Consider the following 26,042-nt stretch of genomic DNA (forward strand, 5'->3'; position numbering starts at 1 on the left):
GGAGGAGGGAGGAGGTGCTCCCTAGTCCTACCATGCTGAGTAGATCCGAATGGCCCCGCTTTGGCCAGCTGTCTCCACAGACCATGCCCTTGCAAGAGGTGGTGTGAGCATTCCCAGTGACCACAGGGACGCTCAGAGGGTGGCCTCACTGTTTAATGACAGCTTTGCCAGGAGACCCAGGAGGCCTGCTCTCGATTGTATAACAGGAGATAACAGGGTTTTCAGGGGACAGTTGCTTGTCCACGGTCCTTGGATGTACCCTTCCTCCATGCCTCAGCACTGTGGCCGTCACAGCGGGGAAGCTTGCAGCGGGCCAGGAGCCACGGGACCCCTCAGAGTGGGGAGCCCACTTCTGCTTTCTGTACCTGCTCACTCTTGTGGGTACCATCGCAGTAAGGAGGACGCTGAGTGGCTTTGCAGGTACACAGGGCCACTGTGCGGGTCTCTTGAGCTTTGAACTTGAGCGGAGAAAGGCCGGTGCGCTGGAAGAAGTGGGAGCCATCGCAGAAGGGCTGGTGGGAGAAAAGTCAGAGTGGGGTGGGAGAAGAGTTGACCACAATTGTTTCCAGCCCTGCAACGTCCGGGTCACAGGAAGGCTGACACGAGGAAATAATGGCCACTGTACAGTAGTGTAAGTATTTCTCATTGTTCGCCTTTGGGGAAGCCAGAAAGTCAGAACAATTCGCAAGGGGAACTGGGCCTCAGGTAGAGGCAACGTTAATACAAACAAGGCTGTAGTTTTTTGTTGTTTGGCTTTTACGTGTTTCAAATTTGGTACGTGTGCACATGCGAGCACATGCTCGTGCCCACACACAGAAGCCATGGGGCGAATGTGGGAGTTGGTTTTATCCTTTCACACACGCACACGCACACACACACACACACCCCGGCGCTGGGGATCACACAAGTCTGCCAGGTGCTCTGACAAGTGCCTTGAACCTCTGAGCACCTTACCAGTTCCCCTCTTTCATTTTCAGGTAAGTTCTCTTGCAACCCTGGCCTACCTTGAACAGGCTCTGCTGCCTGAGGCTGACCCTTAACCCTTATCCTCCTGCCCTGTTTATTCCACACAGGGAGACTCCAGGGGCTTCCGTGCCCTTGAGACAAACATCTAACCACAGAGCTACATCCCACCTGAGTTTTGTTTTATTTTTTTAGTGGCTGAGTGAATCCCCACTGACTCATGAAAGTGATATTCTTCTCAATGTCCCCCAGGGTGAGAAGAGCCCAGCAGCCTTTCCAGAGTTCAGAAAACAGCAAGGGGTGTCTGTGTCAACCTGCCTGCCTGGAGTAGCATTAGTAATGCATGCACCATGTCCTTCCAAAGAGGATGATGAAGACAGGCCCAAAGGGGAGAGGCAGACCCACACCCTCCTAAAGGGCATAGAGTAGGCGTGTGCAGCTACCCCACCCACAGCCCTCTGGCAGGCATGCCCTTGAAAGTGCCCCACCCTCTGGAATATCTGTTCAAAGGCCACAACTAATGTGTGGCAAAGTAAGCCTTGGGATCTGGGCTTCTCACGCCAATCACAGGGGTTGGGGAACAGGGCAGAGTTCTCCAGAAAGAGGGAGGCTCCCGTTCCAGCGCTGGATGGCCTCAGAAGGCAACAGCAAAAGAAGTCATATCTGAGGTGAAAAGAGGGCAGGCAGAGAGACCTGGGGAAGACGGCAGAACCTTCCCAGCAGTGAGGTCCAAAGCCTGATGTGTGGCAGGGATGCTGCCCACGGGGAGGAGGGAGAGGGAAGAAATTCAAGTCCTTGGTGCCCCGGAGTTGGCCCCGAAGTGCACACAGGGAAGAGGGACTGGAAGGAGAGGAGACTGAGCCAGTCACAGCACAGGCGTCTCTGCTTCGAATGCTTCTCAGAAGGACACGAGGGATGCACTGTGAGCTGGTCTTTTGCTATCAACCCCCGCATTGTATGGGGTATATACAGAAAAAAGGGAAATAAAGATGGGCTGAAAGTTCCCATGCTAACCCCAAGCAAGAGAGGGAGCTGTGGAGACGTGTGTGTGTGTGTGTGTGTGTGTGTGTGTGTGTGTGTGTGTCTCGCATCTCCCATCCAAGCACTAACCAGACCCACCCCTGCTTAGCTTCTGAGGTCAGGCTTGCTCAGGGTGAAAGGCAACTGGAATAACTCACTTGTTTCTTGCTTCGGCCACATACACACCACCTGTAGGTTTTTCCTGCAACAAGCTCCAACTTGATGGGTGTTTTCTGTGCCACCACGGGCTTGGCTGGGTCTTTGGGGAACCATCGGGCCTATGGCCAGGGAAGATAAGAGGCTCAGGGTCATCCCAAACCTTGGAAGTAGTGAAAGTTTGCGTGTTCCCAGCTACCTTCTAACCCTGGGGCTTGGCTTATCATGTGGCTGACCTCCCCTCAGCCCAGAAGACTTGGCTCCTTGCCTTCTGCCCTCTGGTCCACCAAACCTTCTCTAGAGCCGACTGGGAGCAGGGGTGTCCCCGGTCGCTGTCTTCGATGTAGCCCTGAAATCCAGGAAATTGACGGGACTTGTGTCCTGAGAGAAGGCGTTCTTGTACTCACCAGCCAAGAGGAGATTTCCCGCCTCTGGCACAGCTTCGACAAGGCCGGCAGACAGATGTGATTTGGAAACAGAAAAATAAAATCAGTGGAGAAGGGAAGACGCCGGAAGCCCATCTGGGAAGGAAAAGAGCACAGCCTAAGGGGGCGTGGGAGCGACAAAAAGATTGGGGAAAGGGTCGCAGTAGAGGCAGGTCTTGGCATCCACTAGGAGAGTCCTCTGGAGAAAAGACTGCCCCGAGGGATCGCGCGGCCGAGAGGCGGAGCTTGGCCCTGGCCGGGGAGGCGGGGCTGAACGGCCTGGGGTCACCAGAGAGGGGACGCTCACGGAGGCCCCGCGCATGACCACAGCGTGCAAGTTCGTCCCCACGCCGCGCATGGGCGTTCTGCGCACCGCGGCCGCGTCCGGGTCGCCACCCTCTCCGCTCCTCCTCCCCCACCCCTTCCGGAAGACGCCGCCCGGCCCCGCGCTGGAGGGGCAGGCAGTGCAGCCCCGGAGCCCGCAGGTGCCGCCCTGGCCCTGCGGAGTAGAAGGCAGTTTGTTTAGAAACACAGGCAGTGTGGAGATCTGTCACCCAGCAGGACTCGGGTGCCTGCATCTTCACCTGCACCGCATATGATGTGCCTTCTGGTTTAAAATATTCCCCCAAGTACTTGAAAAAAACGGTCACTGACCATACACACCCATCTTCTTCCTCCCACAGGCACCCAGAGTTGGCACCCATCTCCCTCCCTTCAGTGAAGCCAGACAAAGCAAGGTCTCTTTTGATTTTTTTTTAGTAAAACATTCTTTTATTAAAAGAACAAGTGCTGTTTACGAACTGCCCTTCGTACAAATAACATCCGTTATACAAAGATACAAGACCCAAGCTATGCACAATTCCAGGCTTGGAGGTCGCAAGGGAACACTGCCTCTTGGGCTGAGGATATAAAGGTTTCAGAAAGAATGAAAAATGAGCCCCTGGGTTTGCAATCTGTGGCTTCCCTTCCTTGCTCCCCTAGGAAGGGTCTGCTACATGGAAACAGGCTGGGATGGAAGGAAGGGAGCCAAAGTTCGGTCTTCAGTCCCTAGTGCGTCTGGAGAAAGTGAACACAGGAGAACAGGGGCGGCCCTCAGTCCCCACCTCTTCAGTAGGTCAAGACAGGTGGTCTGGTGGAAATTTGAAACACACCCGCAATCAAGGAGGAAGTGAGTAGAGGGGTCAGAAGGGCTCCCTGGCCCCACCTTCCTCCAAGTGGGTTAAGTTCCGTCCACTGGGTATCTCTCCCCAGGAACCAGCTGCCTGCTATTCCCTTTGGCCCACTGCACTCTTAAAACATGTTGGAAAGCAGCAGGGGAGCCTGTGTCTTTGAAAACCTTTCAGCATCCCAGTTTGGGAGAGGGAAATGTAAATGTTGCCCCTTCTTTGGGCTCCCCTCATTTGTCTAGCCCCTTCCTAGGAGTCTAGGATGAGCACTCCCTGGGTCTCAACACAGTAAAGGGAACGGGTCACCAACCTCAAGATCAGGGCACCTGGGGCAGCGGTAGACCCAAGAGCCTGAGGGAGAAACCACAAGCCGGGATGAGGGAGAGGGGATGGGGAGATAACAATTTATTCTTTTTAAAGGCAACCCTTAAAGTGTCATTGTCTATGGAGAGGATTCGTCAGCTCGGAGCTAAGACAGTCAGTGCTACATAGATACCTTCCCACCATGGGCACCATCCTAGACTCGCAACCACACCATCACACATACCACACACACAGAGACAGCCAGCCAACTAGCTGCAACTAGAAGGCTGGGCAATGGGACAGGAATGACCAGGCTAGGTACTGAGGCTCATTGCTGCTGTCCCTCCTAGGCTTAGAGCAGTCACCTGTAAAGTCAGCTCCAATGACTTAACTACAGTGGAATCCCGTTCAGCACTGAGATCCACCAGCCATGACTATCTTGGAGGGGACAGACTCAGCATGCATTGCTCATTCATCTCTTCTCATTGAGGGTGATGACATTAAGATCCACTCATGCGTTCTCAGACTCCACTTCCGCTCTGCAAACCACATCCTCCCCTTCCCCCAGACAGAGATGGCTCCAATTCTGCATCTTTCCCCTTACCCCACCAAAGCTCTTTATCAAAAAATGGACCAAAGCCAGATATGGTGGTGCACACCTTTAATCCCAGCACACAGGAGGCAGAGGCAGGTGGATCTCTGAGTTTGAGGCCAGCCTGGTCTACATAGCATGCTCCAGGACAGCCAGAGCTACATAATGGAGTAGACCTTGTCCCAGGAAAACAAAAACAAAAACCACTAAGACTGTAAGATGTGAGGTCATTCTTGCCATCCTGCCGTGTACTCTATTCCTAATTTTCCCTGTGTCACTTCACCAAGAGTGTCACAATTTCCCTCTTGTCTCAGTACAAGGGGCAACACCACCTAGTAGTGGTGGCAGCACACGCCTCTAATCCCAGCACTCAGGAGGCAAAGGCAGGCAGATGTCTGAGTTTGAGTTCAGCCTGGTCTACAGAGCAACTTCCAGGACAGTCAGGACTACACAGAGAAACCTTGTTTTGAAAGCTAAAAAGGTGGTAGTTGGGTAGTGCACACCTTTACTCCCAGCACTTGGGAGGCAGAGGCAGGCGGATCTCTGTGAGTTCGAGGCCAGCCTAATCTACAGAGTGAGTTCCAAGAGAGGCTCCACTACACAGAAAAACCCTGTCTCGAAAAACCAAAAACCAAAACCAAAACCAAACAAACTAAAAAAAGAGCAGCACCAATCTAAGCGAGGCCCAGAGCTCTCAGCATCCTGGCCCAAAACAGGAAGAAGAGCTCTGCAAAGTTGAGAGCAGAGTTCCAGAGATCAGAGTGACTGGGGCCAAGGAGCATCTGGGGCGGGGCACCTAGGGCTCCTACTTACTCTACACGTGACAGCCTTCCAGACATCACAGCAGAGACTACTTGGTTCTGAATGGTGGCTGGGGTAATGGTGTGGGCTTGGATGAGCAAGCAAGCCGTCTAAGAATCTGAAGAATCGCTGGCTTTTAGACTAGAAGTTAAAAGCTGAAAAGATGAGGACCATGTCTTTCCGATACTAAGCAGTTAGAAAAGTATTTCTGAGGTCAACACAACTGACCCCTCAAACAAATCCTTCCTAGTGCCAAAGAACTTGCTCCTGAAGGTCCCAACCCACCCTAGTATCTTACAAAGTCTTATCAACAGGAATATTATTTTCCATACCAGAAAAAAAAACAGTTGAGCAGCACAGGCAAAAATATATCTGCACTACGTTTCTGTCATTGCCAAAAATATACACATCTTTTTTATTACAAAAAAAAAAAACCCAAAAACAAAACCCAAACAGAAACACACCAAAATGCACACATGCAAAGGGACCCACAGACATGAACATCAGGGAACACTGGCCCTCAGTCCCAGCCAGTGCAACCAAAAGGGACACACACAGGCCTCCATGGCTGCAGTTCCGTGACCCACTCAATGTCTTTCACAACGGCCTTGGGCAGACTGACTCTGCCGCCTACGACCACACCCTGGAAAACAGCTGGTGGGTGAAAGGGACAGTGGTTAGCTTAAGTGGCTCTACTGGCTGGTGAGGGTGGGCTGAAGAGGCAGGCTAGCTACTTCAGGGAGGGAGACTTCTGCTAAGAGAAGTGCTGCTTTACCCCTCCCTAATCTCTTGTGCCAGCAAAGACCAGACTACCAGTGGGGGGAAGAGGCCCTGAGGGGCCCTGAGACAGAGTGGGGTCCAGAGGAGGGAAGGTAGGATATTACCCTGATTCAGAGCCTTCAGACCCCAGGAATTCTCCAATATTGGAGTACTGTTCTTTTTTTTTTTTTTTTAATTTTTTTAAGTTTACCATTCATGCCCTGGAAAAGGACCAGAGCTGGGAAGGGGGTGCAGGCTACAAGAGCTGGGAAGTCCTGCTCCGGTTCCGGCCACTGCTCCTGTCCTTGCCCTTGGGTGCCCCAGGTCCAGAGAAAGAGGTGACTGACATACAGACAGGTTAAGCAGACTGACCATAAACACACACTCACACTCACACACTCTCACGCGCTGTGGAGTCAGGCAGCTCCCTCTCCCCACCCTCGGCACTCCTCAAGCCAATAGTGCAAAAAGGGGCAGGACACCAAGGACAGTGAGGGACGACCCCCACCCCCTGCCCAGCCCCATCACGGGGCCCTAAGAGGTGCTATCCTGCCCTTCCTCAGCCCCCCACATCTGTAGGCTTTTCCAAGCTCAGCTTGTGACCCTCAGCGGGGAGGGATGATGAGAAACAGTCAAAAGGACCCCTTCTGCTGGGAAGACTCTAACGGTCAACTGGGACCAGCCCTTTTTCCGTAAGGAATACCACACAGGGGAGGCCCAAGGGCCTACCCTGCTCCTTCCCCATTCAAGTGCTGACTGGTTTACGTGGTAGGTCCAACCAACTCTCCACTTCCTATGCCATGACCTGCTTTGCTCTTTGGGGGGCCCCTAGGCATCTGCAGAGGATGGGGGCTCCTAGGCAGGCTTGGAGCCTGTCCTCCCCATCCTCACTCCTGGAGCAGCCAGTGCAGTGCAGGAACAGGCCAGGGGGAAGGGCTTCCCTCCAGTCTCTCTCCACAGCACCTGGAACTCCAGGCACACATTCTGGGCCTGGCCCTCCAGAGTCCGGGCCTGGGTAGCCATTCCAGGCAAGGACCCTCAAGCCATGTAGGGGTCAGGAGAGGCAGGGTCGAGTTAGCCTTTTTCCTGGCTGGCTGAGGCTCCTTTGTCAGTGGTCTGAAAAGACAGGAAGGGAGGTTTTGAGTATTGGAGGCATCTGGCCCTAATGCCCAGGTAGAACAGCTCCCAAGGACGACAGAGGCTGCTGGAGCAGAGTATGGAGCAGCCAGGCCTCTGCCTGTCCGCAGTGTGTGGAGTGAGAAAGTGCCTAACTTGTGCCCAGAGCTGGCTTCCTGGGCTCAGGTGAATGAGTTCTCCAAGGAAGAAATAGGCCTGCCCAGAGGAGCATCTCTTTCTAACTGCTGCACACAGGAGGGAAACAGCATTTTCTAACTACTCCTCCCACAGGAAAGCTGGTTTTTAAAATAGACTTTAAAAGAAAACAAAAAATCAGTCAATGTGTATATGCACGTGTATACATGCATGTGTGCACAACAGGACAGATTCCCAGAGTCAGCTCTCTCCCTCCGCTACATGAGTCCCTGAGATCAAATTCAGGTCATCAGGTTTGGCGGCAAGCACCCTTTTTTTATACACTGAGCCATCTCACCAAGCTGGAAGGCTGTTTTCTCTAAATGGCTCAGAGTGGCCTTTCTTGCCTCTGAAGAAGGGAACCCCAATGGGCACTGAGGTCCTGCTGTCTGCAGCCGGCTATCTGATTGACCTAGGGGTTGCTGCCTTCTACTACAGATCTATCTGATGATGTCACAGTAACCATCCCTCTCTGCTTGTCCCTTAGAAGGGACAAAGGAAGACCCAGGCCCCTTACTCACCCCTCCTTTGGGGCCACTCCCACTGGCATCTGCCCCGGGCAGGCTGAGAAAGGGGTTGGTCTGGGCAGTGAGGACTGGTGGTCCACCTGCTGCTGCTACTGCTGCAGCCGCAGCTGCTGCAGCCATGAGACTTGTATTGCTGCCGAGTGAAGGGGCCACCAGGGCTCCAGCAGGCAGCAGGGGTGGAGCTGATGCTGTAGGCAGCAGGCCAGGGGTGCCCGCAGACAGCAGTGGGGTGGAGCTTCCAGCCAGCAGACTGGCCATGGGCAGCTGGGAGCCCCCAGCCATCTGCAGCCGTTGCAGCTCCCGTTTCTGCTGAATCTGCTGGATCATCTGGTAGACCACAGTCTGGTGCTCCTGCAAGGACAGACTGCTCATTGGTAGTGGCCCTGCTGTCTCCCCAAGGCTACCTGCCTTGCCAGACCAGGGCCCCTCATACAGGAACCCTAAGGCCCACGACAGGAAGACTAAGAGTCTGTCTCTACTCTGGCACTCTGGGCCTCTGTCTCCCCAACTGGACATGAAAAGGACTACATGTGGCCAGGTAAGCAGCTGCCAACTAAGCACCTGGGAAAGTGCAGGCCGCACACAGCTCTGGCCCTGCCCACCATGTCAGGTCCTCAGTCCCTACGACAACCACACTCCAAACAGAAGGCACTGAAGTGCAACAACAATCTCTAAGCTCTTCCCTTCTTTTTTTTTTTCTTTCCAAAAACTAGTTTGAAAGACTTGGTGGCACTCATGCAGAAGCAGAAGAATCTCTGTGAGTTCAAGGTCAGCCTAGTCTGTAAATGGAGTTCTAGGCCAATCAGAGGTTAGTGAGACACTGCCTTAAAAACAAAACCAAAGGGCTGGAGAGATGGCTCAGAGGTTAAGAGCACTGCCTGCTCTTCCAAAGGTCCTGAGTTCAATTCCCAGCAACCACATGGTGGCTCACAACCATCTGTAATGGGGTCTGGTGCTCTCTTCTGGCCTGCAAGTATACATGTAGACAGAATATTGTATCCATAATAAATAAATAAATAAATAAATAAATAAATATTTAAAAAAAAAAAAAAAAAAAAAAAAAAAAAAAAAAAAAAAAAAAACCAAAAAATTTTGTCTGTGGCCAAGAAAGATTCCTCGATGGCTATCCTTCCAAGGGACCTGGATTTAAGTCCCAGCAGCTACAAGGTAGCTTTCAACAATCTGTAAACAGCCTAGTTCCAGGGCACCCAATGCCCTCTTCAGGCCTCTGTGGGCACTGCACACATGTAATACACAGGCAGATACATAAAATAAAAATAAATGGAAAAGGGGGGAGGCAAAAAAAATTGCTTTGTTTTTGAGGCAGGGTCCCATTCAACCCAGGCTGGCCTCAAACTTGATATGGAGCTGACAATGACCCTGAACTCTCAGTTCTTCTGCCTCTACCTCCCCTGTGCACACTGAGATTATAGGCATAAAATGCCATCCCCAACTAATTTTTTTTTCTCTAACTTTATAAGGCATTTATTTTCAGTGTCTCAAAAACCAAAATAAAGCTGGGCATGGTGGCACATGCCTGCCCTCAATTCCAGCATTTGGGAGGCAGGGGCAGATAGATCTTTGTGAGTTCAAGGCCAGCCTGGTCTACAAAACAAGTTAAGTTATGGGACAGCCAAGAATACAGAGAAACCCAGTATGTGTGTGAGAACAACAACAAAAACAAAACACCCAGCTGTCTCAAAAACAAACAGAGAATAACATTCTGTCAAAGAAATCATGTTATTTCTGTTCCCATAAAGTAATCAGTTCAACTGCTTCTCATTTTTATTTTTATAATTATTTGCAAATTACACTTATTTACTTTCTGTGTTAGGGGGTATAACTGATGGCCAGGGACTCTATTCTCCCCTCTCACCATGTGGGTTCCACAGATGGAACTCAGGTCACCAAGTTGACAGCAAGGTGATGGCTCCTGTGGAGCCATCTTGAGGGGGGAGGTTCTGAAAGAGGGTTTCTCTGTAGCTTTGGAGAATGCCCTGGAACTCCCTTTGAAGACCAGGCTGGCCTCAAACACAGAGATCTGCCTGCCTCTGCCGCTCAAGTGCTAGGATGAAAGGTGTGCACCACCACCCAGCTTTGTGGAGTCATCTTAACAGACTTCTTACTGTTTGGGGGGTTTTGTTTTGGTTTTTTTTCTTGGTTATTTTATTTCTTTAAGACTCACGTCTTATTCTGAAGTCCTGGGCAGACTCCAACTCATCACGTAGCCCAGGCCCACCTTGAACTCATGGCCATTCCCCAGCCTCAGTCTCCAAAATGCTTGGACTACTGTCATATACCACACACCATACCCAGCAACCATCATCTGTTCGTTTTGTTTGCCTTGATGGGGATGCAGACAAGGACCTAATGCATGCGGCGTCACTAAGCCACATTCTAGCTTCAATCCCTCATTTTTAAAAGGTGAAACCACTTCTCTCTACGAGAGATCCAAGATTTCGGTCAAGAGAATGTCACCTGCATAGAAACCTCCCCGAGATCCCTGAAGACTCTTGGGGCTGGGACTGCAAAACTCAGTTCTTATTGGACCTGCCACTCTCCAAACTCTGTCACTGCAGTGTGACCCAGCAGCCCCAGTCCAGTGCCCAGGAGGCCCTGAGAACAGTCTTGTCTTCCAACTGCTCACAAGCCCACCAGCCTGGAGACCCTCCCCATGGTTGCATTCTTAGAGGTAGGCACTTTGGGTAGAGCTGGCAGGGGATAGCAAGGGAGGGGGTACTCACTGGGGTCAGCTGTGGAGAGGCCAGGAGCTGCTGGAGCTGCTGGAGCTGCTGCTCTTGCTGCTGGAGGAGGTGTCTCTGCTGCTCTGTCAGGCTGAGGCCGGTATAACAGAGATAAGAAGGTACCAAGAGGAAGACCCCACACCCACGAGTTCCCAGACTCCCTCAAGCCCAAGCAGATGGACAACCTGTCCAGAAGACTAGCATGAGGGACATGATTCAGATCTTGTCCCCTGAACTACTCCTGTCCAGATACACCCAGAGCTAAAGTCTGAGGAGTCCCTAAAGTCAACAGATTGCCAGAACTATAAATGCGATAGGGCCAAACGGCATTTTCTTCCTTTGGGGGGGACAAGGGAGTATTGGGGGGCATCCCTCCCACATCCAGCCTCCCATTCCCTTCCCTAGGGCTGAGCTCTCCCTCACCTGTTGAGACAACCTGGCAGTTGAAGCGTGGGGGCCCCGCCAGCCTGGCTCAAGCCCGCAGGGTTGGGAGCAGCAGCCCCATTCAACCCCCCCAGAAGCCCATTGAGGGGCAGGCTCCCGCTGCCAGCCAGCCCACCCAATAGCCCCTCAGCCATGGGCATGGCCCCCAGCCCCGCTGCTCCGGGTGCCCGGCCCAGCCCATTCTGTGGCTGCGGTGGGAGCGGGGCAGGGGCCCCAGGCAGGGCCAAGGGCAGAGCGGCGGGGCTCTGCTGGAGCAGGGGCAGCGGTGGGGGCGTGCTGTGGAAGGACAGCGATGAGCTGCTGCGGCTCGGGCAGCCTGAGTGTGGGTCCTGGGGAGGAGGGGGAAGGGACAAGTCAGAGGGCAGGGGGCCAGCATGACCTTTCTGGCCCCCAGCCCAGTATCCACCAGCATTCTCTTGAAGCAAAGCCCCCTTAAGCTTCCAGGCACCCTGGAGAAACAGCAGGGCCCGTGAGGAAAGCTAAGGGGCTGTAGATCATGTTTACTGGCCACCTCCAGAGGCCCAGCACCCTTTGCTATTCTGGCTTAATAATGAACAATGGCAATGGAACTGATTTTCCAAGGGAACCAAGTCCAGGGGTGAGTACGGACCTGTACTACTCTGTCATTTCCACGTCACGGCTAAAGTCACTGACGGTACCAGTTAAGGACCTCTGCAGCCAAGAGCAATGGAACTCTCACTGGAGTGAGGGGCTCAGGTTCAAATCACACAACTCAGGGCCTTGGGTAGGTAGCCCTGGGTTCGACCTCTGCCTTGGTTTATGTATTCATGCACTGTATGTGACAGCATTATCCATTCCACAAGGTCACTGTGAAGACTAAGAAACTCTGCAGGGCAAGCTCGCAACTAGTGTTGCTTTTATGATTATGACTGCCCCAAGTCACAGTAAGTAAGTGACAGAGAAGAACCAAGCGCCCGGTTTGTTGGATTCCAATAATAACCACAACATAACAATAGCAACTGCTATTCCAACCGCCACCAATTACACAAGGATTAGTGTGTGTGAGGCACTGTGAGAAACCCTTCACAAAGGCTTCTCAACACTCCTTCCCCTAGACGGCTGCCTTCTCTCAGGCTCCTTTAGCCCTTAATTGAGCTCATCTTTCTATTATTTCTCCTTTGCAATTTGCTGTTCTCTTGGGTTCAGCCCATCTTCAGGAGGCCTGAGTCTACTTCATTCACTGCTTAGTCAGTACCCTGTATTAAAGAGGCACCCACCCATACTACTTATTTAAAATAACAACCAATCCTTTCAGTGGCCAGCTTCCAACAGCTGCTGGGTAGAACTAGGCTGAAAGGACTCTCTCCAGTTCCTCCTCCCTGTCCCCTCCTTCCTTGCAGTGCCCACCTCGGAAGACGTTGACAGGGAATTGTCCAGGCCAAGGCTGTTCTTCCCTGGAGGGCTCTTGCTGGTGCTCAAGGAGTCATTGCTGCCCGCTAAAGGAGGGAATATGGGAGATGCAATGGGGCCAGTTCAAGACACTGGGCAGGAATTCCTCACCACAGACTGGACTGGATGCCCTCACCTTGAGGAAGCAGCCCATAGGGCCCTGGGACAGGGCCGTTCGCGGCAGGCAGGGCAGCAGGCAGGGCAGGGAAGGGCACAGAGAGCTGCACATTGAGGATCTGCAGTCGCTCCTTCTTGGCTGTCAGGCTGAGGATCTGCTCCTGGAGCCGCTGGTTTTCCTTCTGCAGTGCATGCAGGGCCTTCAGCATCTCCACAACTTCAGAGAGAGAGGAGGAGCCTGAGGTTAGTGCGGCATGCATCAAGGAGGCAGGGCCAGCGGGAGGGACTGTGTCTAGAGGGCAAAGGGTACCCAGACAGATGCCTTCGGGGAGGCAGATCTGGGATACAGAGGTCTGAGGACTGCAGGAGGCTCCTGATGCTACTGAGACTGAGGAGAGTGGGTATAACCTCGGGTTTGGTTACGACCTGTGCCAGGAGGTCATGAGGAACAAAGGTAGAGTTAACACAGACTACCGAGAGCACCACCTATGCAAGGTTAAAGATGAGCCCTGGGGCGGAGGTGAAAGGTGTGTGTGTGCCATACTCAGACTTAATGTGGAGGGGAGGAGCTTGGTCCTGCCCCAAATTAATGTGCCAAACTGTGTCAACTCTTCATGGGAGCCCTTACCTGTTGGGAGGAGTGGGGAGGGGGCAGGGGAGGAGAACCTTGGTTGGAATGTAAAATGAATTAAAATATAAATGTTTAAAAAAAAATGAGTCCTGGGGCCACAAAAGGCTTGAGTCCCTAGGGAAAGGGGAAGGAGTGGCTGGGCCAGGCCTCCCGTCCCTGTGCGCCCCGCTCACTGTTGACACCAGCCTCTCCATCACCCTGCTTCTCCAGCAGCTGCTCCATGTTAGTTGTGCCTGGGGCTGTGGTGTCTAGCTGGCCACCCACACAGGGCACCGCTGTTGTCTGGTCGAAGAGCGCAGGGAGGCTGCTGATGGGAGACCTGAGACCAGAGGAGACATTTACTCAGGCTCACCTAGCAGATTCCAGCCACACCCCCATCAACCAGGAGGTCAATCCTGCCCCCACCCAGTCCTCCCTCCACCAAAGTGCACCCTCCCTCACATGGAAGAGAGACTCTCCTGGGGGGAGGTCCCGTGACACCGGAAGCTGCAGTCTTCTAGGTCTGGCTCTTGGAAGGAGAAGGGATGGCAAGGATCAGTGAGAGGGGAAGCTACCTGCCTCAGGGCCCTCCCTGGAAAGTGGGTGCTGCTCCTAGAACCTCAACACAGCCCCGTTTTTCAGTACCCCCCAAGCCTAGGCTGGTAACTCATCCTGGCAAGGAGCTGAGCTTGGCACCCCCATCTCAGGAAAGCTCTTCCCCTTCCTATAAGGCTCCTGCTGTCTGTTTCTAGATCTTCCAGATACAGAAACTGAGGTCAAAACAAACCTGGAGCAACTGAACCAAACACTGGCTGTGTGACCTTGAAACGGTAACCAGCCTCTGTACAGCTAAGGTCGAAAGAGTGGCTGGCTTAGCCGGTGGGCTCAGCAAGCACAAGACAAGCCCTTAATCATTGTATTATCATAATTAGCTTTGACTTCTTATATTCATAAACTCAGATGAGAAAACTGTTGTCCACAGGAGACACACACACACACACACACACACACACACACCTGCTCTGGGTTATAGAAAACACACCAATTTTACCCAACCAAGTCCTGAAACAGAAGTCAGATTTGGTTTTAACTCAACTGGCAGCTTACAGACAAGCCCCGCCCCCAGGCTGACAGCTCCCCCCCCCCCCCCCCCCCCCCGCGTCTCTGTTCAGCTCTCAGGGGTTGAGGAGCCTTCCACCCCCTTAACTCCTAAACACGTGGAGAGCAGAAAGCCCAGCTGGCGGGACCTCTGACACCCCCCCCCCCCCCCCGACTACCACAGCACAGGAGGGGCCAGGGAGAGGGTAAGTGCACTGGGCTGGCACTGGCTTGTCTTGAGCTGGCTGTGCCATTCTCTACCTAGGGCTTTGAGCAGGTCACTTCTCTTCTGTGGATGGGGCAGGACTGCCCTGCTGGGCCCAGCACTGCTTTCCCTAAGGTGTCCCCTGGCTGGAAGCGTGTAAGATAGATCTGTTTAGGCAGAGGAGGCAATGGCCGGAGGGAGGGGACCCTCATGCTTTCTGTAGCCATGTTCTCCAGAAGAAAAGGGAACAGGAGCAGGGGCCAGCATACCTGTGTGGCTATTCTCGGCTTGGGTGAGGAGGGGGTTAACAGTGCCCACGGGGGTTCCAAAGATGTGGGAAGAAGGGAGACTGAAGGTAGAGCCAGCCAGAGAAAAGACCTGTTGGGAGGAACAGACTGCAGCCTCAGTGTGCTTGCTCGTCCTCTACCACAGCTGGACTGTGTGGCAGGACAAGGCACACCTGGAGAAGACAGGCCACGCTGCAGGTGCTGTCCCCACAGCAACAGTGTCTCACCTGAGTGGTGGAGATGGAAGCAGAGGAGGATGGGAGGGTGCTGGTGAACGGGGAACGGCTGAGGCGGGGCAAGGCTGAGGTCCCTGGAGGCCCCAGCAGGCTGGAAGAGAGTGGGGTGCTACAGACAGCCCGCAGCATCCCTCCACCATGAGAGATGGGGTCTTTATTACTGGTGTAGATTCCTAAAAATACAAAGGCACACAGGAAACCCTAAGGTCCCCTTATAACCCAGATGAAGGCAGCCCCTCTTCAGGGAACACAGCATGCCTGGGACTCTGCATTCAGTTCTACTACCCCGCCTTGGTCTGGGCAATTCTGAGCTTTTTTCATTTCTCTATTAGAACACTCCCGATCCTGCTGGCGTCTACCCCAGCCTCTTCATGCAGACGACATCTAAGGGAACACCTTAGAGCTAATGGCCACCTCCATTCTGTCTTTTGGAGCAGTTTCTACCCAGCTACACTTCCTCTAACTCTTCCATTTATGTCCCTGCCTTCTCACAGGACTGGTTAGTCCTTGAGATGTTCTTTAACTACAGGGGTCACTAACCTGCCCCCAGCAGAGGGGATTCCAGACTCAGGCTGGGCAAGCTTCCTGAAGGCCCGAAGGTCCGGGAGGCCAGACCCCCAAGGCCGGAGCTGACCAGGGAGCCTCCAGAGAAGGGTGAGGCAGCAGTAGCAGTAAAACCAGCCAGCTGAGCCCCAGGGAGAGAGGCAGTGGGGCCTGTGGCACCCTCCTTGCCTCGGCTACCCTTAGGACGGCCTGGCCCGTGGCGGCTCCTCTTGCTGGCTTTGTGCTTCTTCTCCTTCAGTCCGGTCTCAGGAGCCTCCTCGGCAGGTCCAAGGGTGGCACTCAGTGCAGGCATCCGCTTATGGGTGCCACCTGCTGAGGCCCCAGCTCCCGAAACATGGGGAGACTTGTAGTCTCCAGGTGAGGGGGCTCGGGCCCGGCTGGAGCTGGAGGAGGTGGCAGAGAAGCGCATGACGGGCCCAAAGCCAGAGAAAACCACCTTCTGCTCGAAGAGGTCAGCCTTAGGGGGCTCAGGGGCTGTGGGCGAGGAAGGGGCTGGCGGAGTGGGGGCCGTGGGCTTGGAGTACTTGTCTTCCTCGGGCTGCTCCAGCTTGGGGAATGCCGCGAAGTCAGGAGAGCTTTGCAAGGATGAGCCTGCAACAAAGGAAGGGGACTGCTGCTGGACCACCTACCTCCCTTGTTCCCTACCAGCATGAGGGAGAACACTAGCCAGGGAACGAAGCCTTGTGTCCTGGCCAGCTGTGTGTCCTAGGTTAACAGCACCTGCTGGAAACACAGGAGGGAAGCCACTTCCACCCTTGTGTGAATTACTGTCACATTAGCACTGGCTGGGGACAGGTTCTCACTCTTCAGCACAGGCTGGCCTCAAGTTCAAGAAATCCTGTAGCTCCCAAATGCTGAGATTCCAGGCCTCTGTGCCTGGAACTAATATATTGGTGCTTCTGAATGGCCCTTTTGACACAAGAGTAGGGGACATTACTGTGGAGCTGGAGGGGTTGTCCCTGAAAGGAACAGAGGAGCTCTGACTTAAGAAGGGAAAGGTGAGGGCTGGAGAGATGGCTCAACAGTTAGGAGCACTGACTGCTCTTCTATAGGACCTGAGTTCAAGCCCCAGCACCCCCGTGGTAGTCCATAACCATCTAACTATAAAGGTATCTAACACAACTACCTATAACGGGACCTGACACAACCCATCTTTAAGGATCCTATGCCCTCTTCTGGTGTGCAGACAAAGCACCCACATGCAAAAATAAATAAATCTTAAAAAAAAGGGGGAAGGGTGGAGAAGCCAGCTGGGAACTGAGCCACTGGGGGACTGGGGAATTCCCTGTGAAGCACCAGGCCCTTGCCAGCCACAACAGCTTATGACAAAAGGCTCCCCTTCCCAGCCTCCTCCAGGACACCCATACTCACCTGCAGGCTGAAAAGACCCCCCAGAGGAGGAAGAAGAGGAAGAGGAGGAGGAAGAGGAGGAAGCAGAGGTAAAACTGCTCACACCTTTCCCACTGCTCAGTTTCTTCCCCTTATGACTCAGGCTATGGCTGGAAGACTTTTTCCCCTTTGAGTCCCTGCTGCCCTCAGAGGTCTCCTGAGTGCTGGCCTCATGGTGGGAGGAAGTCGGAGCTGAGGAGACCTAAGGGAGAGACAACAGAGGCTCATCGCCAGCTACACAATCCAGCTCTGTCTGATTTGGGAGTGAGGGTGAAGGCACAGGACCTGGGCTCAATTGTCTCCAGGCATGGAGCTGTGGAAGGCTCTAGAACAGTGAGACAGGAGACAGCTGCAGAATTCTAGGGAATGTCCTGACCCTGTCTTTGCCCCAGGACCCAAGAGAGACCAGTCCACATTCCGTACTCAGTGAAGGCTCACTAGGAACTACCTCTGGCCTGAAGACTGGTGCTGGTCTTAGGCCCTCCAGCTGTTACCACTCACAGCCACCTGGCTTTGGCCCATCTCTGAGGACTGCAAATTCTTGCTGGAATACCTAAGCATGCACACCAACCCACCACAGGGCAGCCTGTCTTTGCTCCTCCAACACCCAGCGAGGAAGCCCCAACTCTAGGAAGCCTCGCTACACACCTAGGCAAATGACCCTTTCTGTCTTACTCTCAGGCTGAGGTGCGATACTCGGGGAGGGCAGGGTGTTGGGGAGCACTGGGGGAGCACTGCCAAGAGACTAGAAGGCTCTGCCCTCCTCGCCATGGTATCTCTGTTGTGTAGCCTCTGGACCCGGCTCAGCAGCGCCATCCTGGGTCAGGAGCAGCGCCAGGCCAGAGACACAGCAGGGGTTCAGTAAATAAGGAGTCTGATGGCAGTGGTTGTTACTAATGCCTGGTAAAGACAGTTCTGTGCAAGCACAGCCCTTCAAGCCAGACCACTGTGGTTGAAAGCTTTACCGCTAGCTGTGTGCTTTTAGACAAATTATGTAACTTCTCTGTGTTCTCAGCGTCACTGAGGAAGTGGAAGTGACCTGGCAAGACACCTACCACACCAGGTTATTCTGAGAAATAAATTAAGTCCTCCCCATGTGCCCCTGCTCTCTCCCCTGGTTCCAAAGACAGTCTGGCCTCTATGTAGTTGTGCCTGAGTACCTGAGAAGGTGAGCTCTCTTTAGGGTGGATACCAAGTATTCAAATTGAGCTCAAGGAACGAATGAGAGGGAAGTGAGAGCTACCCTCCCTGTGTTGCTACCCTCTCTGGGCGGAGCCCCCGTCTCTGTCTTCCTTTGTTCTTTTCAGCAGCTGGAGTTCTGAAGGGAGCCAGATGTGGTTCGGAAAGCCACCAGGAAGAGAGGAGCTGGGGGAAGGGGGCCTAAGTGTTGGGATGGGTTGTGAGGAAATAGACAAAACTCTACAGCCTGTCCAAGGGTTACCCCCATTGGTAGGGGACCCCCGACAGGTCTTTCTATCTGTCTGAAGGCTCCTGGAAAGGTCAGACCAGCTTTGCCAGGTGAGCCCAGGGAAGCAAAGCAGGAGGGGAGTTACTGGGACAGTTGCCACAGCAACATCACCCTGGAAACCTGATACCTGAGCCTCCTGCTAAGATGCCCAGTGCCCTGCCAGCCGTGTGAGGGAGCAGAGGTGACTAGCAGTAATGGGACGAGAGGGAGTGCTTTCTCCAGGCCCCCAGGGGACTCACAGAGTCTGCTCTGGCTTGGATTAGCACTCACTGGCCTAGGGTAGGGCCTGCCTGTTGCTCCTTCAGATGCTACCCATTTCTACAGCCAAGCCGGCTGAGAGGGTGGGGTGACTGGGATTTCAGGGTATTGCCAGAAGCCGCTCCCACCAGGCAGGAAGTGGGATCTAGACATCCTCCCAGTGGCAGGAGTTCTCAGCCTATCCCCGCAGGGAAAACAAGCCCGGGGGCCACACATCTGCTCTCCAAAAATGAGCCCAAGGCTGAGCCTCGGCTTGGACAAAGGTGCCCGTATGGCAGTTAGCAGGCAGGGAGGCACCCCCACCTCACCCTTAGGATGTTGCTGGGCATAGGTGACATTAACCACGAACTGTGAGAGGATGCCCAAGCAGGCCCCTGCTCACCCTGACCCTTCACCCTACATACACAGTCACCCCCAGACTAGCACACTCGGCATCCTGAGAATAAGCAGTAATACCTTATCAGCAGTGGGGACCACAGGCGGGGTGAGGATGCTGGGGGGGGACTCAGGCCGCTTCTTGTGCTTCTGTTTAAGGCGTTCCTTATCCTTTCGACTCTGGGAAGGAGAAGGGGACCAGATATTGATGGAAGGGGAGTTTGAAGGAGGTTAACCATGACACGTGAGTATGGGGGGGGCTCAGTGAGTCCTCTCCCTCCGCAGAGCGATGGAAGACTCCAGCTGGACAGGAGTGGCTCAGGCAAGATCCTCTGAGAGCCAAGAGCCCCTCCCCCCATCTTCCCTCCTGCTAAAAATAGCCTGTCCCATTATCGTGCCAGTGACAGAGCACCACACATGAGCAGGCACTCACAAGGGTGTACCCCTGGAACACACATACACTTCTTGGCATGGGGCACAAGGGGATAGGCTAGAGATGTGTGCAAACATGTAGGATCACAAGATCATAGGTTGGGGACACTGTCACGTCATGAGGAAAACAGAGAATTAGGCAGACGCAGAAGCCAGGTCCCAACCTCCGAGCCTCAAGGTGTACCTCCTTAGCTACCTCTTCAACCTCAATGGCCTCCTGGGGGAAACCTAGGCACCTGGTGGGAGTCTCTAAAAAGAGTCATGTGAGACAGAGCAGGCCTTCACCTTCTTCTGGCCCTTCTCATGGTGGGTAGGGTGCTTCTCCTGCTGCGTGGATGGTGAGGCCGACCGGCTTCTCCTGCCAGTAAGGAAGCTGTTGCTGCTGCTGCCGCTGCCGCCGCCGCCGCCTCCCCCTGAACCACCTCCACCACTGCTGGTACCACTGCTGCCACCTCCTCCACCGCCTCCTCCTCCTGTTCCTCCTCCTCCCCCGCTGGAGTGCCGGGATGTCTTCTGAAGGTAGAAATTGAGAGGAACTGCCGAACCTTTCTTTTCATTAGCTTAAGGAAGGTTTCTGAAGGTCGCAGGATCCCAGAGCCAGTCCCTCTGCCCCTGCAGGTTACCCCTGCCTTCTGTGATACACTGGTCAACCCAGAAATCCTAGCGCTTCCCCAGCTGTCTTTTGTTTTGTTTTGTTTTGTTTTGTTTTATGAGACAGGGTTTCTCTGTGTAGCCCTGGCTGTCCTGGAACTCACTCTGTAGACCAGGCTGGCCTCAAACTCAGAGAGATGCAGCAGTCTCTGCCTCCCAAGTGCTGGAATTAAAGGCGTGTGCCACTGTCTTAACAATGTACAGATTCGACCACAGAGGTCAGAAAGAGGCACGGACCAGCCTTAGCCTCCAAAGAGGTACAGTGCGTTGGGCGTGGACCTGGACCCAGGACTCAGGCCTCTTGCTGCCTTCCTATATTCCAGTGTTCTCCTGGCATCTCAGGCAGCCTGAACCACAGCCCATGGCCACCTCCTTCCCTTAGAAAAAGGGTATGCAGACAGTCCGGGAGCCCTGGTTCCCTGAGAACTCATTTCTCTCAAGCCCTGATATCCTCCTCCTTGGTCCTGCTTTTCCTCTCTGCCCAGCAGTCTAGGTCCATACAGAAGATCTGCTGCCCTGAGCCGGGGGCTGCTGGCAATGAACACCAACCTACCTCCCTGGGATTGCCCTCCTTGTGCCTAGTCTGACAGCTTTACCCATCCCAGGCTCGCAGCTGCTCCCTATGATCACCAACGACTCCCCAGTTGCCAAAGCCTAGGATTAATTTCAGGCCTCGCCAGCTTGGGCTCTGCTCCTACTTCATCAAGTTCCAGATCTTTTCTCCCAAGTCTCTTTCACATCTGGACCCAGTCTATTCTGGACACCCACAGAGGCAGCTTCAGGCTTGTAACCTCTGCCTGCCCTTGCCACCCTGCCTGGGGACCCCCACCAAATCCGATCGTGTCTACCTAGTACCACCTGCAAATGCATCAAAACTCCTGACCTTGCCCTAAGTGGCCATCAAACTCCAGACTATGTAATTAGGAGCAAACCAGGACACCGCTGAAAAGAGAAGGGGATCTATTAATCATCAGACGGGGGAACAGGCCCAAAACAAGATGGTCTGGGTGGACCAAGGTGTGGACTCCGAGAGGCCAGCTGCCCCCTTCCTAACACCCCCAGGTACCCGCCTCTCCCCACCCAGTGGTTGGCTACAGCCTGCCTCTTACTTCACATTCACCTTCTTGCTTCTTGACCACTCTCATGTTTAGACAAGCCCACCTATGGGGACTCCAGCATCCAGCCCTGCCCCTGTCACTCGCCCCTCTTATTGCAGCTGTCTCTGACCCAGCTTCATGGTTGCTGCCAGGGTAATCTGCCTATAACACAAATCTGATCATATTACTCTCTGGCTTCTCAGGAGCTCTCCAGGCTGTGGCCTGGGGCACAGAGTCCTGGCTGCAGCCTACTTCTGCAGATACATCCCAGCCTGGGGAAGCTCCTTGTCTCTTCAGCCATGACAGCCTCATCTCCTCCCTCAAGCTCACTACCTGTCTGGTCCCGTCAAACACCCTTCCCTCCGGCCCCAGCACAGGTTCCCCCTCACCTTAGGGCTCTATCTACCCCTGGCATGGCTGGTTCCTGAGGGCCTTTCTGATGGAATTGTTTGCTCTGCCTCCCACCCACCAGCTGGGAGACAAGCTGTAACATCAGGGACGCTTAATTTGCCTATCTGTGAAATGGGGCACAGGCAGCACATTTGGGCCATGGGAGGATCACACACGGTCAACAAGAGCCTTCATGAATGCAGCAAAGACCCTGTCCCAGCACAGTGTTATCCTACTTGTCCTCCTAGCTCTATCTAGCTTAGTTTCCCAGGTTGACAGGTGCAAGGGGGAGGGTTCTGTCTCCTAGCCTTGACTACTCACTTGAGCTAGTTCTGATTTGCACCCCGCAGGCTGCAGTTCATTCCCTGTCACAGGCAGAGCTCCTAAGCAGGGAATAGGGGGAACGGGGGGGTGGGGGTGTCTTTCCACCTTCCAGCAGCAGGCACAGGCATGTCCCAGAGCGTATGTGCCCTCTAGCAGGCAGGACTCACCATCTTGCTGAAGTGGTATTTGCAGTAGCCACAGTACTTGACATTGTCCACCTCCAGCACCTCTTCCTCACACAGCAGGCCTGCCATCTGGGCACTGAGGAGAGGCAGGTCAGCAGGGTGTAGCCACAGACCACAGCTGCCTCCACCTCCTTCCTCCTGAACCCAAGTTCTAAGCATGGCATTGCCACCAGCTCTCACAAGAGAGTCCCCACTCCCCTCCCCTCAAAAAAAATCTATAAAAAGATGGGCAGTGGTGGCATATGCCTTTAATCCCAGCACTCAGGAGGCAGAGACAAGTGGATCTCTGTGAGTTTGAGGCCAGCCTGGTTTACAGAACCAGTTCTAGGACAGGTTTCAAGGTTACAGAAAAACCCTGTCTCAGAAAAACAAAAAACAAACAAGCAAACAAAAAGATAATAGCACTCAACAGCCACCACAAAGCCCAAAGCAGCGGGGAATGGGAATCTCACCAGGTGACATGAAAAGCCTGTCGACAGCCGTGGCGGTTACAGGTCATGCAGGCTCCTGATGCGGCTTTGCTCTCCCGGCCCTGTTCCTCACAGATGTAACAGGTCTGCAGGGCACAGCACAATGGACCCCTCCTCCAGGGAACCCCACCTTGCCTGCTGGGGGAGTCTCTGGCCTTCCCTCAATTCCATCCTGCCCTCCACCACCCCAGATCAGTGCTAGCCAACAGAATTTCCTACAGGAACAGAAATGGTCTGTAACCTATACAATGCAAGTCAACAAAAGCTAGTCACAAGGTCATCAATGCAGCTGGTATGCCTGGGGAAATGAATTCTGAAAATTTTAAGAGTTTATTTTTACATATATGAGTGTGTCTGTATGTGTACCACATTGTGTGTCTGGTGCCCTCAGAGGCCAGACGAGCGCACTGGATTGATTCCCTGGAACTGGAGGTAAACATGGTTGCAGGCTTTCATGTGAGTACCAGGTACTGAACCTGGTTCTGTGCAAAAGCAGCAAGTGCTTTATCTACCAAGCCCTCTCTCCAGCCCGAGTATTCAATTTTCAATGCACAGTCCTTGGTAAGGCTCGAGAGGCTGGCATCTATGTTAGCCTAGCTCCTTGATATGCCCACTGCTCCACTTGCTGGACCTCTGCATACGCTGTATCTTTTCATGGAACCTGGGACCAGCATCCTCAAAGTCAGTTCTTGGTCACGCCCTAAGTCGCAGCCTAAACTTAACCACCTTATACCCAAGCAAGCCTCACTGGGTGTCCTTTACCTCAATGCCTGTTCATCCATCTGTCTTAATAGCAAGCACTGGGTGCCTGCTGCACCACCTCTCTCACTTATTAAAAACTCAAGAACACACTACTAACTAAAAGCTGTTCTCTGGCTGTGCTACTTTGGGGGGGCTTACTATCTGCCAGAGTCACAGAGCACAGGCATACACCTGTCTGTGCACAGAAGGTAGTCCAGCAGTAAGCATCCATCTCCTGAGTTTCCCAGAGAGCTAGAGAGCATAACAGTGGCACCCCGGGACAGCAGGCCAAGAAGGGGACTAGCGAGGGGCCACTGACCTTGTTGAAGCGGTCATGAGGGACGTACTGCAGCACAATGGGCTCCATGGTGAGCACGTTGGCAAACTGCACCTCCGGGATGTAGAGGGCACACACCACGTGGGCCCAGCCTGGGACAGTGTGGGGATCAGCCTCAGCAGGCCGGCAAGCACAAGACCCCACCCCTCCCAGCACCAAGCTGTAGACTGTCCCCTGCTTCCACAACCAGAGCAGCCCCCAGCCCCCACCCCCCCACCCGCTCAGGGGGCCTGGCTGACCTCAGCAGCGGCTCAGGGTCCCCTCACCTCCATTGTCAGTCCTCTTCAACGCCCCATCTTTGTGTGGGCACAGCTCACACCTCTGCCAATGCAAGAAGCACAGGTGTTGGGGGGGGATCTGCTGATCCGGACCCTCCCTGAACTCATCCAAAAGGACCCAAGATGACATAAGATCTGGGTAAGGGTGTGCAGGAAAGAGGCTTGGCCAAGAGCTCATAACTGCTGAAGACCGGTAAGGAGGACCTGAGGTTCATTTACCAAAAAAAAAAAAAAAAAAAACCCACAAACACACACAAATCAAAGCCCCCATGCTGGAGGTGGGGCAGAGCAAGTGATGAGCAGAGGGCTGGGCCTGGAGATGGGGGTCAGGAAACAGGATATCCTGAGTGGCAAAGCCTCGTCCTGCCCCAGCCTCAGGGTGCCCTAGCTCAACCTGTAGAAGATGCTGTGATACGGGGAGAGGAGAAAAAAAAAAAAAAAGAACAGAATATGAACTCACCACCCTGGCTGCTCGCTCCTGAGATTCACATTTCCTGCAGAACCAGGGTCCCGTTGGCACCTGGACGATGCCATAGCAAGCTAAGAGTGGGGGAGGAGAGTCACTGAGCAAAGCCCTCAGCCACTGGTTTCCCCTACCTCCCGAATAACTGGGGGCGGGGAGAGACTCAGTGGACTAAAACCAGCCCAGTAGGTGGGGCTGCTCCCCAGACTCCGGGTCACTCTGAAACAGAACCACAAGTAATGTCCAACAGCATAGAGCCAGCCTTCAATCACACGACCAAGCATTCCGAACAGGGGCAAGACTGACAGTCCTTGACCTTAAACTTCCGAAGATTCTCCTCCATCTTCATCCCCCCCACCACCCCTTTTTTTTCCTGGACCTGTTTTCCATCCTCTGCCCTGACCAGACATCAGAACAAGAAATAGTCATGATTGTAACACGTTTTGTTGTTATGGGGGGGGGGGGCACTTCTTAAAGGGCCAGTAAGGGATGAGGCAAGGAAGTCGGGGGGTCCAAGAACCTCATTTTCTGTCTCTATCACAGGTACAGGTCAAAAGTCAAGGCTGAGCAGGTACGGTGCAGGTAACCAGGGGAGACTGGCGGGAAGAGCCCGCAGTCACCGCATTAAGGGCTGTCTCAGGAAGGGGGGGGCTGGTTGCCTGTGCCAGACAGGCAGAGATGCCAGCCTGCGCCCTCGGCAAGATTCCTTAAGGAGTTAACTCCCGATCCATGTGCTGCTGGGGGAAAACTCCAAACCTCCCTCTCCTCCATTCCGGCCCTCTGTACCACCGCTCTCCCAGCCTCAGCTCTTCCCCGGAGGATTTCAGGAGTCCCTTCTCCCGTGGGACCCTTCTCCTCCCTTCCCAATTCCGCTTCTCCCAGCATCCGGAAGCAAAGGAGGATGACCCCCCCTTGACCTCTTCCTCCCGGAGCGGGAACCAAAATAAACCGGGCGGGGGGGGGGGATACCTCGCAGGTAAACATTCTCGGGACAGCCCCGACACCGGCGGTGCGGGTATCAGGGAGTTCACTCCTTGCTCCCTGGACTCTCCCCAAAACTCCTTCAACTTGGGGTGGGGGGCGCGGGACTGGAACAATAGGCAAGAAAACAATGCCTGACCCGGTCGTGGAGGACCAGGCTGGGGGGGAAGCCCACGCCGCTCTTCGCTTCAGGTGGGTGGGGGAGGGGCACGCGCCCCAGGAGGGCTCCGGAGGGCGCGGCCGAGGGCACCCGGTGCGCGCGCCGCCCCCGGGGTCCCGCAGCCCCCCGCCGGCCGCCCCCCCCTCCGCCTTACCTTGGTGGACGGCCACGCTGCACGCGTGCCCATCGCAGTAGACCAGCGGGTTTTCGGCCCAGCCCCTCTCGTCCGAACATACGCAGCAGCCTCCTACCATCTCCTTCATACTCCCATGAGCTCCCTCCGGGGCTGGGGCTGGGGGCCGGCC

General features: G+C 54.2%; 2 protein-coding genes across 4 annotated transcripts; both read right to left on the reverse strand.

Annotated features, from left to right (window-relative positions):
* Window positions 1–132: 132 nt before the first annotated feature.
* Cisd3 (CDGSH iron sulfur domain 3) lies at window positions 133–2,682 on the reverse strand. The gene is made up of 3 exons (XM_038327508.1): window positions 2,547–2,682; window positions 2,142–2,261; window positions 133–512 (listed from the first exon to the last, which is right to left on the reverse strand). The coding sequence occupies exons 1-3, from the start codon at window positions 2,658–2,660 to the stop codon at window positions 333–335; spliced, it is 414 nt and encodes a 137-aa protein (XP_038183436.1). The 5' UTR covers window positions 2,661–2,682; the 3' UTR covers window positions 133–332.
* Window positions 2,683–3,318: 636 nt separating this feature from the next.
* Window positions 3,319–26,042, reverse strand: Mllt6 (MLLT6, PHD finger containing). 3 transcript variants are annotated; one of them, XM_038326239.2, is made up of 20 exons: window positions 25,892–26,042; window positions 24,594–24,673; window positions 24,122–24,176; window positions 23,838–23,947; window positions 22,760–22,839; window positions 22,290–22,383; window positions 19,946–20,173; window positions 19,310–19,408; window positions 17,110–17,329; window positions 15,715–16,329; window positions 15,166–15,347; window positions 14,921–15,029; window positions 13,811–13,877; window positions 13,543–13,688; window positions 12,758–12,955; window positions 12,580–12,668; window positions 11,191–11,540; window positions 10,768–10,858; window positions 8,018–8,374; window positions 3,319–7,301 (listed from the first exon to the last, which is right to left on the reverse strand). In XM_038326239.2, exons 1-20 carry the CDS (start codon window positions 25,998–26,000, stop codon window positions 7,260–7,262), a joined length of 3,321 nt encoding a protein of 1,106 aa, XP_038182167.1. In that variant the 5' UTR covers window positions 26,001–26,042; the 3' UTR covers window positions 3,319–7,259. The 3 variants fall into 3 exon arrangements, with proteins under 3 accessions (XP_038182167.1, XP_038182168.1, XP_038182166.1); XM_038326240.2 differs by having other exon boundaries at window positions 17,194–17,329; window positions 22,760–22,863; XM_038326238.2 differs by having other exon boundaries at window positions 22,760–22,863.

The sequence above is a fragment of the Arvicola amphibius genome, chromosome 4 (genome assembly GCF_903992535.2).
Source record: "Arvicola amphibius chromosome 4, mArvAmp1.2, whole genome shotgun sequence".
Lineage (NCBI taxonomy): Eukaryota > Metazoa > Chordata > Mammalia > Rodentia > Cricetidae > Arvicola > Arvicola amphibius.

Coding starts and splice junctions, on each gene's coding strand:
- Cisd3 (XM_038327508.1), bottom strand. CDS start 2,660: ATGGGCTTCCGGCGTCTTCCCTTCTCCACTGATTTTATTTTTCTGTTT. Junction 2,262..2,546: donor GGGAAATCTCCTCTTGGCTG/GTGAGTACAAGA, acceptor CCCTGGCCATAG/GCCCGATGGTTCCCCAAAGA. Junction 513..2,141: donor GTGGCCGAAGCAAGAAACAA/GTGAGTTATTCC, acceptor TTCTCCCACCAG/CCCTTCTGCGATGGCTCCCA.
- Mllt6 (XM_038326238.2), bottom strand. CDS start 26,000: ATGAAGGAGATGGTAGGAGGCTGCTGCGTATGTTCGGACGAGAGGGGC. Junction 17,330..19,309: donor TGGTCCCCACTGCTGATAAG/GTATTACTGCTT, acceptor TCTCTCCCTTAG/GTCTCCTCAGCTCCGACTTC. Junction 11,541..12,579: donor CCCTGTCAACGTCTTCCGAG/GTGGGCACTGCA, acceptor CCTCCTCCCCAG/GACCCACACTCAGGCTGCCC.